This window comes from Vigna angularis, chromosome 10 (genome assembly GCF_016808095.1).
Source record: "Vigna angularis cultivar LongXiaoDou No.4 chromosome 10, ASM1680809v1, whole genome shotgun sequence".
NCBI classification, from domain to species: domain Eukaryota; kingdom Viridiplantae; phylum Streptophyta; class Magnoliopsida; order Fabales; family Fabaceae; genus Vigna; species Vigna angularis.
The window spans coordinates 25,575,725-25,592,357 of NC_068979.1; the positions used below are offsets into that span (position 1 = coordinate 25,575,725).

Here is a 16,633-nt window from a genome sequence, read left to right on the forward strand (position 1 = left end):
AAAAAGAATATATTTATTGAATGAGTTAAAAGTTAACATAAGAAGTGGACCTTAACAAACAATTGTAAGCCATGTTTCAATGTGAAATCTTGGTAGTTAATAGATTAATGTTTTTTTTTTTTTCTTCTTTCTAGTCTGTTGAATGGAAAAAATTGATTTGGTTTGACACACGACCTTAGGATTGTGAGGATTCTTCATAAAATAAATGCTTATTGATCTTATAATGAATGCTATTCGTCTGTACATTACACTAAATATAGGAAAGTTGGTATAGTAGTTTAATGTTAGGATTTGTTTTGCTATTGTACAAGTAAGGTTTTCTATTTACACGGTAACTTATATTTTATATATTATATAATATTTCAAATTTTATTTTATTTTATTTTCTCCAAATATTTAATATATTTTTATTTATTTCAACATTTTTTTAGTACATGCATCCTCTCTCGAAAATAAATCTGACATATTATAAATAAAATATGAATATATGATTATATTTGGTATTTACTTTTTAGAATCAATAAATTTCAAAGAGAATTTTGCTCTATGTCTAAACGAAATGGTTAGTTCATTAATCATCTTTCGTACAGAAACACCAGACCAAGTTTAGTGCAGCTAAATTCAGTGTATCAGATTAATAATGCTATTAATAATTATGATAGCTAGATGATAGTGGCTAATTAATTATGTAACAAATTATTATTGAGAGAGAATAGAAATAAAATATAAAGAAACATATTAACATGTGAGTCGTTGTAGTATAGTGGTAAGTATTTCCGCCTGTCACGCGGATGACCCGGGTTCGATCCCCGGCAACGGCGAAGCTTTGAGTTTTTTGGAATTTGTTGTCCTCTGTTCTTTCTGATTCATTTCATACTTCTTGAGTTACATTTTTGAGTAAACGGGTGCCCAAGTTGAGGGTTTAAAACATGAATTTTCAATTTTGTTTTTGGCTCACTGAGGATGGTACCATGGTGGTGCACTGTTTTTCGTGCAAAATCTTTGTTGGTTAATCCAATCTAGCAAACATTACAATTTTTTATTCAGGTTTGTCCAATCTATCAAACGTTATGTCCTTCACATGTGAACAAAGATATTACTGGGATTAGTCTGAGTTTGATTTCGGCAATGGCGTGCAAAGCTTCCTGTTACTTGGCTGCTGTGAAATTCGAAATGGAATAGGTTTCTATTGTTGGTTTCTCTATCCTTTTACATTATTTTCTTTCGGTTGTACTGCTAACTTTAACTTTGCATGTGAAAGGAAATAAATATAGCCATAGAGAAATGAATATATGAATTGGACACCTGATATATATATATATATATATATATATATATATATATATATATATATATATATATATATATATATATATATATATATATATATATATACATATATAGTTCTTATATGGTTCTGATATGATTGACAGGAATTACTTATCATTCCCTTTGCTATGAGCTGAGAATGGAATGTTGATGGAGTTTCTTGCTTTCATCACAAGGCTAGTTACAAATAATTAAGGGACATTATTTGTTACAATCGTGTTTCTCCTGTTTTTTCTGATTCAATTGAAATTCATGGTGAAAACTGTGATTTTGATTCAAGTCATTGATATGTGTTAAAGTTCGGATGTGGTAAAGTATACGGTGACAGTTTTCTTTTCTCCGGAACAAGCATATGTTGATGAATTTTGAATGAACGAAGATGTTTAGCATCCGCACTCCATATATAATGAAATTTTTTGGGTTGCATTTCCAATTATATATCTAAAAAGATTAAACTTATCAGGTTTATTTTTATCTTCCTTAATTCAGCCGCAGAGAGAGCTTATAGATCTTATAGCAGAGTATATATATTAGTTTCACATCCTTTGATTGAGAAAAAAGATACAAGGTTTGCACATTCACCAAATAGCTTTGTGATTTCTGCTTTATTTACTATTGGATAAGGCTGAAATTGGGCAGAAAATTCACAATGTAGTATTCTACGATTTTATTGTTGGGAGCGTGGATTGAAAGTCTATGTTAGATAAATCAATTTCTTATTATTACTCTATTAATTACTTGCAGGAATTTATATCTTGTATTTAATTTGACATTCTTGTATCTTTATTTAATCTTATTAGAGTTTGATTGATTGGCTTGCAGCATCCATGAATTTTTACTTTTCACATCCATGAATCTTTGTGATTGTCGTTTCTATTTCCTATTGTTGTTGCTCCTCATTGATTATTGCATTAGGATGGTTATTTCCATTATGTACTTTGATCAATTTAGGTGTTGTTCTCCATATATCACAATGGTATTAAAACTAATTTATTTGGGATTGTATTTACTTGCTTAAATGTGGAGACAGATACAAAAATAATTGCTTTAAATAGTATAAATTATAATTTGTGAAATGACAAGAGAGACTTGTTGCTTAGAAAGAAATTGCAATGATTAGTCTTTGCTACTCATAAGTTGGATTCTATGATTGAAAATAATGAATATTTGAGCACTAATATATGTGTGGTTTTATTCAACAATATGTAGAAAAGACAAGACAATGTTTCTAAAACTTTGTGGGAGAAAATTGAGTCTTTGTATGTTTCTATGTCAAATAACAAGTTTTATTTGTTGAATTGCTAGATGAATATGAGGTATAGAGAGAGTGCTCCTATTTTAGGTCAATTAAATGTGTTTCAGAGGCTCATAGATAATATTCAAGAATAGTTGTCAATTTTGATGATGAAGTTTTAGAATTATGATTATTAAATACTCCACTTAAGTCATGGGAGATATTTCAAGTTCCAATTATAAACTTAACCCCTAATGACATTGTTTCATGGAAATCAACAAATATTGGTGCTATTAATGAAGAGATGAGAAAGAAAGCATATAGTTTTTCATCTTAGTCTAAGGTGTTTGTTACAAAAAAAAAAAAGAGAAAATATCAGAAAAAGGAATGAAGAATGATTGAGATAAGAGCACAAGGAAGTCTAATTCGAGATACAAGAGTGTGGAGTGTTATTATTATAATGAAATTAGGCACATCCAAAGAAAAAAATTTCTATGAAAAAAAGAACAAGGGCAAGAAAGGCAACTATAAAGAGAATGATCATAATGATAATCGTATTACTACTACTATAATTGGTAATTTTGTTTTTTTTTTCTAACTATGATTTTGTTAATATTGTATCATATGAGAGAATGTAGATAATTGATAGTGGTGTTGCCCTACATGTTACATCGAGGAAGAAGTTATTCATATCTTACACTTCTTGTGATTTTTAAGTGTTAAACATAAGTAATGATGGTGTTTTGTGTAGGTGATGTTTACTTGCAAACCAACGTAGGAATACATAGGAATATTTATTGCTTAGATGAGTCAAGAATACTTTAGCTATTTGCTTTAATTTGATCTTCTTACATTACCTTGATAATATTGGTTATAGAAATCGTTTTTGTTTTGGTAAATATAAGCTAGCTAAAGGTAATTTGGTTATGGATAAAGGGGAGAAAAACTGAAAATGTATCTTTAGTTGCTAAGGATAGTGTGAATGTTGTGTATATGAAGGCATCTTTAAGGTATCAAAGGCTTCATCATACAAGTAAAAGTTGACTTAATTGTTTAAGTAAAAAGGATGCTTTTTAGGATTGAAAAGTGTAGAGTTGAAGAATTATCATTATATGATTAATAAAGGAACTAGAGTATCCAATAAGAAGCATCCTCCCTCAAGGGCATTAGGGATGCTTGAATTGGTGCATTTTGATATTTGTGACTCATTGATGGTAAGGTCATTTAGTGGTACACTTTACTTTGTTACTTTTATTTCTAGGAAGTATATATCTATGCACTTTAAAGAAAGGATCAAGTACATGAAAAGTTTAAAGAATTTCATCCTTTAGTTAAGAGACAATCAGACAAGAAGTTGAAATGCATTTGTATTAGTAATGAAGGTGATTATTATGGACCATTTGTTGTGTATTGCAAGAAGCAAGATATTAGACATGAAAAGACACCTCATAACGCCTCATTTAAAGGGTCTAGTAAAGAGGATGAACAAGACTTTGATTGAAAGAATTAGGTTTATGCTTTTTGAAACACACTTGCATAAGCATTTTTAGGGAAAGGCATTGTTTGGATGTGGATGTTATTGATCTTAGTTCTATAGTTTCATTGAATATTGAGGTGAGACAAATTTTGGTTTGGAAATAGTGTTAACTATTATCATTTGTGCATCTATGGTTGCAAGGTGTTTGTTTATGTTATGAAAGATCTAAGTTAGATGCAAAGATAAAACTATGCATCTTTATTGACTATGGTTAGGATGAATTTAGCTATAGGTTGTGTAATCCTATATATTCAAAAGAAGCTTTTAAGAAGTTTTGTTATGTAGTTCATGGAAGACAGACCATTAATAATATTGACAAGGGAGAGAGAAGACTACACCCAAGAAATATAATAATTGGATTGATGGTTATATGATATTGTTTCCTACTACCAAACAATTTGGATAATGCTCAAATTAATGCTATAAATGATTAGCAATATGGTTATGTTAATTACCAATAGGTTGGAAATGGATTAAAGCTTTTGATTGATGATTCTTAAGAGGAACCATGTTAATAATCTTGATGATTTGAATTAGCACAAGTACCTCCCAAGAGGTCTAACATGCTGCGAAAATCATCTTTTTAGGTATTCTTTTTATGAGCATGAGATGTTGGTTAGTGATGGAGAACATGAGTGTTTAAAAGAGGTTTTGAAAAGTTAAGAAAATCAACATTTATTGAATATAATGCAAGATGAGATAAATAGTTTTCATGATAATGACACTTATGGATTTCATGATAAAAGAGACATAATTTATTGTCATTATGTAAGCCTACAAGTTGTGAAATTTTTTTAGGAGTGTGCGTAACAAATATCCATTATTTGTAGACAATCAAAGTGTTATCCATATTGGTAGGAATTAAACTTTCCATTATATTTAGAAAGACATTGATGTGAGGTATAATTTGATATGGGATGCTTTTGATGGGGAAAGGGCCAAAAAAATATAACAACTTATCAAACAGTAATAACGCAGCGGAAATTCAATCCCCCTTTCTTGCGAGAATCTGTGAGGAGCACCAAACAAATAGAACAAAAATAGAATCCAAAACACAAAGAGACACCTAACAATTTTTAGCGTGGAAAACCCCTCAATGCAAGGGTAAAAACCACGAGTCGTCCAAACCAAAGAAAAATCCACTATGATCAATAATATGGTACAAAAGAGTCTCCAATAATAACACCAAATGATGTGTTCAATAAGTCAATTTAAATAAGCACAAATGCTTACAAATGAGAACCAAGAAGATAAAAATTCCACAAAACAGGGTTGCTGGTGCGGGATCGATTTCTCCCAATCTAGACCTTCGATTGACGATCCGAACGGTCAGAATGAAGAACCATATGTCTGGAACCTACTGTCTAAAACTCAGCTCGATCCAACGGTGAAAGAGTTCACAGCGAATAAAACACCAGTGCAGGTTTAGGATTATGCGGGAATGACTTTCTCTCTTTCTTTTTCTCTCACTTGGCTTTTGCCTCTTTTCAAATGACTCTAATGTGCTCTACTAATCTGACCCATCTCTATTAACCCTAATGAGACCTAAAGATCCACATTATTTGGGCATATTCTCCACATAGGAAGGGATCCCAATAACCCAACAACTTTGTATGCTAATTTGTAAGAGTTGGATAAAGTTTATACTAATAAAATTGGTGTTGATACGATGACACTATCAAAGCATAAGTTTAAAGTTTGTCGTAAGATCATCCAATTAGATTAATAGTTACCTCCATATATTTGTAGAAGGGATTAATAGTTACCTCCATTTACTTGTAGGAGAGATTAATAGTTACCTTTGACCATGTGTTTAAAAATCAAGATTTTTTAGGCTCATTTTATGTTCCTTAACCTAAATGGAGAGGGGTCTTATAAGTTAAAAGAGAATGTGTTAACTTCACAACCTTTGGGTGAGAGAAAGAAAAAAGAAAGATAGCAAAAAAACTACTTTGCATATTCATAGAGCAACTTCAGTAAAATTGTAATTTTTTCTTAGTTCACCATTGGATGATACCAAAAATTTGAAAATAGGTTTGCAAGGCATTATTCTTAGTTTTAATCGTTGGGATCATGAATTGAAAAACTATAGTTAGAGCCATTGAGTTCTCACAATTGCTTTAACTTTATGTTTTCTTCTCTACTCTACAAATTTGAAAGCTTGTAAGCATTTGATTTTGCAGTTGATTTCACTCTCTTATATCCTTATTTGATAATAGTATAGTTTGATTGAGTGACTTGTGTCCATGAGTTATGTATCACGTTAAAATATTGTTTTGCATTAAAAATATTTGTTTCTTTTGTGATTGTTGTTGTCATTTTCTTTTGTTATTTTTTTTATTACAAGAATTGTTTTTACAACATATTTTGCTACTTTTGGTAGTTATTGTATAGTTGTTTTTCTATTACTTCTAAGTGTTATAAAAGTAAAGAACCAATAAATAAAATTTGTATAACCTTAAATCAATAGATTAATTGAGATAAATCATTTTAGCTTAACCAACTTTTGTTATGTTTGAATTTTGAAATACATGGATTGAAGCTTGTGATGGTATTTTCAAAAGGAGTTGAGGGGAATACATAGGAGGTTTTTCTTCTTATTTATGTATCAATTTATGTGAAACTAATTATGACGAATATATTGGCAATAGATAATGATGTAATCATGCCTGATGTACCTTGGAGGATCTTCCATCAGATAATGTTATGATTCGTATTATAAATGTTTGTACTTGGAATGTGATTCTACATTTTTTTAGTAAATCTTAAATTATAAACTATAAATCTTAATATATGAAAAGTCGTGAAGTTACGGATTTTTTTTGTCTCACGTTTCACATGAAAACAATAGTAACGATATCATGACATACTTTTACATTCATTTGACAAATGATATAAGGATAAAATGGTCATAAATTTGTAAACTTTTATATTTTTTCAAGAAAAAAGAAAGTAAAAAGTAAGTAATGGTAGTGTCAAATAAATGTAAAAAATTTATGTGTGTCCAAGTATCATTTTATCATTTTTCTGAAAATATGTCTAGATAATCCTACTAGTTTTGGGTTGATAATAAATTGGGTTTTACTTTGATGTTTTTTAATGTGAGTTTGGTTTGATTCTATCGTATTTTTATAAAAATAAAATAAATCGTTCTCTTTTATGAAGAATTGCATGTGATAATAGATAAATATTGAATTTTTTGATATGTAATAACAAAATTCACAGTAATTACTAACCTATGAACTTGTATTTAAAAATAGTTAAATACACTAAACATAAATACTTAAAATGAAAAAATATTATCATTTACAATGTTATTTATTAAGTGATTTTTGTCTTATTTTGAAAAAAAAAACAGGAAGAAACAAAACAACCAAAATTATGGGATTCCTTATTCGGATGTTGTTCACTAGTAATATACAACTTTTGATATTTGTTTGAACATACATCGGTCCTCATGGTTGAATCTCACCATGTTGAATGTTGATATAAAAGAGTATTATGTAATTCTATTTTAGTGTAACTTAAATTATGTTTTCAGAAAAAAATATATACATAATATATGTACCACTTTTATTAGGAAAAGGAAAATTGTCTGTTGTTCCAAATCCGAACGGCTACAACTCAATTGTCTTCATTATTAGTGCCATGTCTTTCCCTCACTTTAACTCCTGTTTCTTTCCCTTTCTTCAAATTTGAATTCAAAACATTCACATGATGCAGAATTCCAAGGTTTTTGAATTCCAAACATTCACATGATGCAGAATTCAGAGGTAGATAAGGAAAAACAAAAATGAAGACAACTCTACACCGACACCGACAAATTAACGTGTGAAAAATTCCCTCAAATTCAAATTAATATTCAATGTAAATCATCACACATGCAAAGTTATAAAGTCAGCTGGAAACGTGTGGATCCCACACATGCAAAAACACTTGCTCATTTTTCTATTTTTGATAAGGAATATTATTTTTTCCTTTTAATATTTTATAGGTTTAATCATTCACTAAGTCCCTATTTTTGTATGAAATCTCAATTTTGTCCCTTTCTTTCTGAAAATATCAATTGGGTCCCAATTTTATGAAAATTACAACAAATAGATCCTTTCCGTTAAATAGTGTCAAACGGCGTTACAGTGTGTGTGACGTGGCACGCTGTACTCTGACGTGTTATCTGACGTGTTGATTCAAGCGGCAGCAGCAGTATTTTCCCGTTCTTCTCCGCGCCAGACCAAAGAGAGACCCAGGGTCTCTTTCTTCTCCCAGCAGCTCGCCGGCGTCCCAACCGGAAATGGCCATCGCACTCCAGCCAGCGTCGTCGCCACTTCCGATGCCCATGGACGAAGCTACCGCCGGCCGCCGCTCCAAGCTCCCTTTCTCTTCTTCTCGCGCGGGAGGTTTGCACCGGATTGATACTGGCTGCCGCCGCCTCCGAGACTGCCAGGGGCCGCACCGTCAGATCTGGCCACTGCTGCCACTGCCGAGCCCCGATCCAGCCGCCACGACGAAACGACCTCCACAGGGGATCCTCTATCCGGTCCACGACTCCGCCGACAACGCCACCCGGGCCGCCACGGTCTCGGATCCCCCTGGTATAAACGACAACCCTGGTCTTTGGGATTCTTAGTGGTTAATGGATGGATATAGGTTGTGGGCGTTGACAGAATGGAGGAATCAGCTGAAGCATATTTGGTTTTCTGTTTGTTGGGGTGAATTGGTTTTGGAGGGTATGGTTTTGTTGAGTGAATGGGTTTTTCTTGTGAGAGTTGAAGATGATTGAATTTGAATTTGAAGTTGGATGATGAAAATGGAGGAAGAAGGTGAGGTGGTTGGGTCACGGTGGGTATTGGAGATGAATGAGGTATGTGGTTATATGTAATGGTTGGTGGATGTTGGCTGTGATCATCTTCCAATTCAACGTTTTCTTCGTGATCTTCGCTTTGTGAAGATTCTCTGCTGCCACAGTACTTGGATATTAAGGTATAGTAACTCACAAGAAGAAAAGCACTGGCCAAGACCCCAATGACAGCGATTACTAGAGGAGAGAAATTTGGACTTGAATCATCAGCGGGAAATTCGAAGGGAGGAGGAGGAGGGTAGATTACATAACACCACTGTGGACAATACAAGCTGCAAAACCCTTGAGAACAGTCTTTGTTGTTCATGTATGGAACCAAACTTTTCGTGTTTCCAAGAGAAGTCATTGTTCAGAGAAGAGAACCTTGGAAGTCGGAAGTTAGGATGATGATACAGATAATGACGAGTTGGATGAAGGAGGAAGAAAATGATAATACAGATAATGACGAGTTGGATGAAGGAGGAAGAAAATGATAAAGAAAAGAAAGAAAAAGAGGAAGAGGAAAACGAAAGATTCTTCAGTCATCCACGTCAGAGTACAGCGTGCCACGTCACACACACTGTAACGCCGTTTGACACTATTTAACGGAAAGGATCTATTTGTTGCAATTTTCATAAAATTGGGACCCAATTGATATTTTCAGAAAGAAAGGGACGAAATTGAGATTCCATGCGAAAATAGGGACGTAGTGAATGATTAAACCTATTTTATATACAGATGGAATTTTATAATTAGTAGAATTTCACGTGTAAATATAGACCTGTCAAAATGAGTCACAATCCGCGAGCTAATCCGACCCACCACGGATTTGAGCCGGGTTAGATTAGAAAAAATTGTATTTTTTTTATGCAGGTCAGATTTCAACCCGACTCGTTTAAATCCGACTCATACGAGTTGAACCTGTAGTGGGCCGGGTTAGCCCACCAACCCACCTATATAATTTTATTTTATTAAAATTTAATTTTAATTTTATAAAAAAATATTTATTATTTTGTTCTTGCTTGAAAAAGTTATTTAAGTTTCTTATTTTTAAAATTAATTAAAAACTCATGTTGGGAGTGAAATTTGTTTAGATTTGTATTATAGAAAGTTTGTAATTGTTTTTTATTTTAAAAAAATTGTAATTAAGTGAGCTAGTGAGCCAACTCGTTTACTCACCAGCCCATGGTGGGTCGAGCCGGGTTCGAATTTTTCTGGTTCGCTAATAAATGAGCCAGGTTGGGTTGACTCACTAAGTGACCAACCCGTGGTGGACCGGGTCAAAATTAACTTCATTTATAAATTACATTACAGTAAAATTTGGAAACATTCCAGTAATATGGAGAATGCTTGGTAATTAGGAAACTAAAAGTTCATATGACATCTAATATTCGTGGCCCCAACCAAAAACTAAAGTTTTAGACAGGTTAATGTTCTTTCAGACCACTCAAATAAGGCCAGTTTTCAAGTTTCAACACGTTACTTTGAAAATAAAGAGTCTCTTTATCCAAGAAAAAACTTAAATTCTGCACTAAAGAAAAAGTTGTTCTTTTTTCCAACAAAGCTTAAACGGATGATAAGCAATATATAGGAAATTAGATAATTATAAAAATGTTTTGGCTTCTTAAGAAATTGGGGATTGTGTTTGATTTTTCAAAAAGATGAACCATAACATGAACCCTATGTTCAAAATAAGCTAAACAAATTAGGTTAGAAATAAAATAATCTTAAACCTTTTGAAGCTACTTATTTTTAATTATAAAATGAACAGATCGCATCAGATTCACAGATGAGATCTGTAGGCAGTAGACAAAGCTGGCACTTGCAAGATGAAAACTCATGAAACTTAATAAATTCCAATTAGAAAATAAAATACTAAACATAGAAAATCACAAGAACTGCTAAAACCATAAGAATAATAATAATAATATAATAATATATAAATAGTAATAATGGTGACATGAATATCAATAAAGTTGTCTATAATCTTGCATTATAAAAAAAATGATGAGCGAAAGCTGACAAGGAAGAAACTACTCCAATGAAAAGAAAAGTCCGCAAGTTTTAAAGGGTATTAGATTGGATCACTTGGCAGCCCCATTGGCTTGCTTTGAAGAAGTTTGTTCAGAGGTGTTGTTGTTAAGCTCATCCCAAGCTTCAATCCAAGTGACCATGGCATCTGCAAGCTTGTTGAAGTAGGGATCAACAGCACCAAGCTTCTCTTTCACTTGCTTCGAAAGTTCAATGTAGCATTTTTGGACAGAGGTGCAGTCTTTTGGGAGGGTGGCACTTTGGAAAAAGGGAATGATCTCTTCTTGCCAGAAGATGCCTTTGTACTCCTTTTTCAGATTCACAAATGGGTTGCTTGCTTTGCTGTGCCATATGTATGGAAGCCCCGTCTTCACTCCCAACCCCAAATGGTCACAGATAACCTGCAATTCCATGCAACAGTTCAAACAAATGTGCTTAATATAGCTAGAAATCGTTTTCTGACATATGTACGACACTGTTCTAATTCATATAACATTGTCACATTGGTGATAGCACATTCGTAACCTTTGTCTCATTGATTCAGGGTTGATAACAGAAAAAAGGACTAGTGACTGGTATACCTTAACACACCAACCAGCCCACATATCATCGTATCGTCCGATAGGTTGACCATCTCCCATGAGTCCAAAGTACATTGCAGGTCCAATCAGCTCACGATCGAAGGCCAGATTCATACCACACATAGGGAACAATGTTCCTTTAGGAATGGTAAGAACAGCATCAACATACCTGAAATATACACTCACTAATTTAGCTAGGCCATTAACATCTAAGTATGAACTTGATAGCAATACATGAACAGCATGAATTTTGTACATTGTCCTATGATTTAAAATTGTTCCATGTATCAAAACTGAACTGTAAAATGGCGTAGCAGGTACCTGGTGTTCCTCTCTCGGGGTTTGACAAGCTGTGTTGGTGCATCATAATCAGGTATGTTGAGCCAGAGACCGTGAGAAACAGCAGTGGGGGCACCCTCACGAAGACTGAAAGGGTATCCACGGACGAAATCAGCACCTTCTCTATAAGGATCATAAAGGGTGTTGAAGAAAAATGGAGTGGCTGGACTTAGCAGATTCTTAATGTGCTGTTCGAGTGCATTGATATCTTTTCCAGAAGGGTCCTTAGCAACCTACACATGAAAATAGGAGATACTCAGAAAAAAAATGGCTACAAGTTGTATTGAACATAGTACATTCCTGGACCAAAGACAGTCAAAGGCTTTACTGACAGCAGTAACCAAACAAGAGTCAATGTTTCAATCCTTGTTTGAAATTCAGATTCATAGAAAAAGGAAACAGAGACAATAAGATCCACCCTCAATTTGAATGGCAATCATTCTGTCTCCCAATGCCAACAAAAAAGGTAAAAGAAAAAAGAATGGATAATTAGGGTTGAAATGATTCAAAAATATTAGGAGGGAAATATTTCCACATTTGTTCACATTATTCTTTGCCCCATAGTCATTAACAAAAACACAAACTAATGACAACAGTTTGTAGATCTAGTTGTATTCGCTTAAAAATCAATTTTTAAGTTACAAAAATGTCATAAAAAACCCGACTATTTAATTGGAGTTATAACGACCAAATAAATTCACTCTATTGCATTAATTAAAAATAAAATAAAATAGATAAAATGGGTAAATAAATAAATAAAAAGATCATCAATTCAAAGGAAAATCAATTTCAGATCAAATTCGAGTGATTTCCAGCCTCAAATAAACCATCACTTAAAATATTTCCATTCGAAACCATCACTTAAAATATTTCCATTCGAAACCATCATTACTATCCAAAAACACTCGAAACATTATAACAATTAAAACGGGTAAAAAGAGCTTATTGATTCAAATGAAATCCTATTCACCCAAATCCAAGTAAACTATTCTCATAGAATCATACCAATTTTCAAGAATCAGTCATTCTAGATCCGAACACACCCCAGTCTCAAACGAGAGAACAACCAAATAAGGAACCTCTAACAACAATTGAAAACAACAGATCGTAAATGCCACATGCACACACATACACAAACTAATAACAAATCACGAATGCTTAAAACAAATGGAAAAACAACAACCATTTAGTCAACAGATCAAATCCGTACTTAGATCTAGCCCCGTTTCAAAACCCCACCAAACCCTCGTTAAGAACGCACTAAAAAACCAAATAACTGAAATCAATCAACCGTAAGAATAGGAAACAACATCCACAGCAAAAGGAAAAGACGTTAAGAATCCCCATACCATCAGAAAACGCGAATGCAAGCCCCAACTTATACCCAAACCCACAATTTTCCAAGTCAAAAGGCACAAAATCTCAGGAAGCAGAATTCCCGACCCATCAGAAAATCCACCACAAGCTTTCAACTTTAAGTCAAACCCACATTCTTTCAAGTCCAAAATTAAAAACCAACTTAAAGAAATCCACTATAAAACTAAATCAAGAAGCATAATTCCCAACCCATCAGAAAACCCACAAGCAAGCACACAACTTTAACTCAAATTCACGTTTCACAGGCAAAGAAAGTATAAGAATCAAAAGATCCGGAGATGGGTAGGTTATAATTACGAAGCAATCGTCGTCGATGGTGTAGATGTACTTCTTCTTGGAGACCATGTAGCCGAAGCAGCGACAAGCAGAGTCCTTGAAGGAGATGCAATTGGCCTTGGGGCCCAAGATCCTGTTGATATCGTTGCGATTGTAGAGCTCGTAGTCAAAGCCTTCGGGGACTTTGATGATCTTATTGGGATCACCATCCTGAACGATGATGAGGTGGTACTGCTCGAAGAATGGCCGCCACATCTCGAGGAAGTCGAGGTTTCGGATCGTGGGGATCACGATGTCGAGCTCGTCCTTCAGCAGAGGAACGGGTTTGGGAGAAGGGTCAGCCATTGGAGAGGAAAGGTAAGAGAAGGAAGAAAGATGGAGAGAGTGTCGAGTTTTCAACGCAGAAAATGTGAATCTGTGTCTAATTGTGTGAGGTGTGTGGGAATGAATATATAAGGGAAAATGTTAAGCGGTGGTGTTTGAAAAAAAAAACGGAAAAAAAATTAATATAATTAATTAGAATATGGAGCCATTAGTCGACGGATTTCCATTTTTATTTTTATTTTTACTTTTACATCTCACTTTCAGTTTTTTTCCTTTCTAAAGAAAAAAAATAATATCTTGTAAAATCTTTGAGCCAAATCAGAATAGTTAGCATAATGCTCCATTGGAAAGAGAAAAAAAAAGAATAGAAAGAAATGAATGAAAAATAAGAGAAGAAATAAGGAAAAAATAAAGAATATTGGATTGAAGATAATTGAAGAAAAACATATTTTGTTTAATTTTATTGTGATTACTTTATTTATTTATTACTATAATTATTATATTTTTTATACTATGAAGTTGAAAAAGCAAATCCTCAATTTATCGTAGGTTCTTTGTAATAGACCATGGGAGACTATTGTCCTTCAATATATATAATAATTAATTATGATGCCTGTTTACATCTTTTGTGAAAATAAATTTGTGATTCAATAAATATAAAAAAGTATTTTGCAATATAAGAATGAAAATAATAAATTTGTGTAGATTGTTGAGGCTTAATCAAAGAGTTTGTAAATAAAAGATTGGGAAAAAAAATTCGTAAAACAGTTTGAAGTAATTGTATTGTTTTATTTGGTCTCGTAAAGTATGAGACTTATTTCTATTTCATTTTTAATATAAAGATACTTTTGTTCATTTAATAAATTATTAAGTCAATATCGATTTTAATTTTTTATGCCAATCAAATCATTTTATAAATTTTATAATTATTTCTTGTAATTTTGTAATTTTTTTTAATTCAAATAATTACTATTTTAACTTATTTCTTTTATTTTGTTATTCTTAACTATTCATTTTATAATTCAAAGTGTAAATGATAATAATTTTAAGTATATTTATAGTGAGACTATTTTAATTTTTTAAAGACCTTTTTTAGTTTTTTATTTTAATTTATCATATATATATATATATATATATAATTAAATTTTAATAGTTTTTGAGAAAATTATTGGTAGTCAAAAATAATTTTGTATTAAAATTTAGATTACTCATAAATTTAAAATAACTCAAGTCTAAAAATAATTTTGTATTAAAATATTGATTATTTATTATAAATTTGAAATTAAAGTGAACTTGGAGTTATTTATAAGGCTATTAAAAAAATATAATAAATCATTAAATGTTGCTTAAATAAATATAATTAGTTGCATAAACAAAGATTGTTAAAGATGACAATATGCATTAAATAAAATAAATTAATGAAGAAAAAGTCTTAAACTAAATAGTAATACTTACATATTAGTTGAACACAAAAAATTTACAATTTTTAAACAATTGTTAATATATATATATATATATATATATATATATATATATATATATATAATAAAATGGTTGAATTGTATTCTTTACATTTTTTACATTTTTTAAAATGTTTAAATATAAAAGTAAGTTTTAAAATATTTTAAAAAAATAGATCAAAGATAGAAGAAATGACACCTAGTTTATCTTAATGATTAAAAGTTATCTAGATTTTGATATCATGACCAAGTTTCAATACCTCAGAAAGATTAAGTATTTTTTAACCGTTACTTCCAGAGTTTTAGTGGTTTTAATTCAAATATTCTTTTTTTACTTGTTTCTCTATACAACAAGTATTCTTTAGTTCATAATTTATGCAAAATTTTATACATTTCCGAAGATTTAAGAATTTTTTTTGCTAATTAAACTATTTATATAAGATGAATAAGAAATTTTGTATCTGTTTGAATACTCACAAGTAACACTTCTAAAGTATCACAAATTTTTGTATACTTTTCAAAACATTGAACTAGGTAAAGTTATTTAGTTTATTAAAGATAACTATTATAAGACATTATGACTTTGCACCAACATTAAGGTTTTGTCAAAATAAAGAAAGTAATTGGCATCCATTAAATGTCATATAATGTATTATACATACTTGTTTCCTAGATAAATCAATTTACTAATCCATTTAAAATTTGAAATTCAAGAGTATGAACAAACACTTCTTCCTCACATGCACTTTTATAACATTATGCAAAATCAATGTCACATAACCCTTGTCACCACACCTAACAAGTTGTCTAATGAGACATAACCAGTAAAGTCATCTACTGGTACCATGACCCATAAGATTAATTAGTATTAAGCGCTGAAGAATTGATTATATGAGCATGACAGTATGTAGCTTTTGATGATGACAAAATTTATAATAAAACAAAAAAGATAAGTCAATATAACAATTAGTGTAGCATATAAGCCCCAACAAGCGGCATACAAGCCTCAATATGCAACATATAGACTTCGACAAGCTGCATATGATCCTCAATAGACATCATATAGACCTAGGCAAGCGACATATAACTCTCGATAGGCAGTATATAAGTCTCGCCAAGCGGTATAGAAGTCTTGGTAGATAGCATATAGACCTCGATAAGTGACATAATCTTGGTAGGCAACATATAAGCCTCAACAAGTAACCTATAGTATATTATGTACTAAACTATCCTAGGATGAGATCAAGGTTGATATGGTCGAAGGGTAAGTACAAAGATTATTAAAACTTTTATATTGATTTATTAAAT

General features: G+C 31.8%; 1 protein-coding gene and 1 non-coding gene across 2 annotated transcripts; one reads left to right on the forward strand and one right to left on the reverse strand.

Annotated features, from left to right (window-relative positions):
- The first annotated feature begins 749 nt into the window (after positions 1 to 749).
- Positions 750 to 821, forward strand: TRNAD-GUC (transfer RNA aspartic acid (anticodon GUC)). The gene has a single exon. It is a non-coding gene; the product is annotated as a tRNA-Asp (tRNA).
- A 10,032-nt stretch (positions 822 to 10,853) lies between these two features.
- Positions 10,854 to 13,975, reverse strand: LOC108335952 (probable UDP-arabinopyranose mutase 1). The gene is made up of 4 exons (XM_017572191.2): positions 13,563 to 13,975; positions 11,871 to 12,121; positions 11,550 to 11,718; positions 10,854 to 11,369 (listed from the first exon to the last, which is right to left on the reverse strand). The coding sequence occupies exons 1-4, from the start codon at positions 13,884 to 13,886 to the stop codon at positions 11,022 to 11,024; spliced, it is 1,092 nt and encodes a 363-aa protein (XP_017427680.1). The 5' UTR covers positions 13,887 to 13,975; the 3' UTR covers positions 10,854 to 11,021.
- Positions 13,976 to 16,633: the final 2,658 nt, after the last annotated feature.

Excerpts from the sequence above, each read along its gene's own strand:
- LOC108335952 (XM_017572191.2), bottom strand. The coding sequence starts at position 13,886 with ATGGCTGACCCTTCTCCCAAACCCGTTCCTCTGCTGAAGGACGAGCTC. Across the intron at positions 12,122-13,562 it reads CCATCGACGACGATTGCTTC|GTTGCTAAGGACCCTTCTGG; the intron begins GTAATTATAACC and ends TTTCATGTGTAG. Across the intron at positions 11,719-11,870 it reads CCCCGAGAGAGGAACACCAG|GTATGTTGATGCTGTTCTTA; the intron begins GTACCTGCTACG and ends TGTATATTTCAG.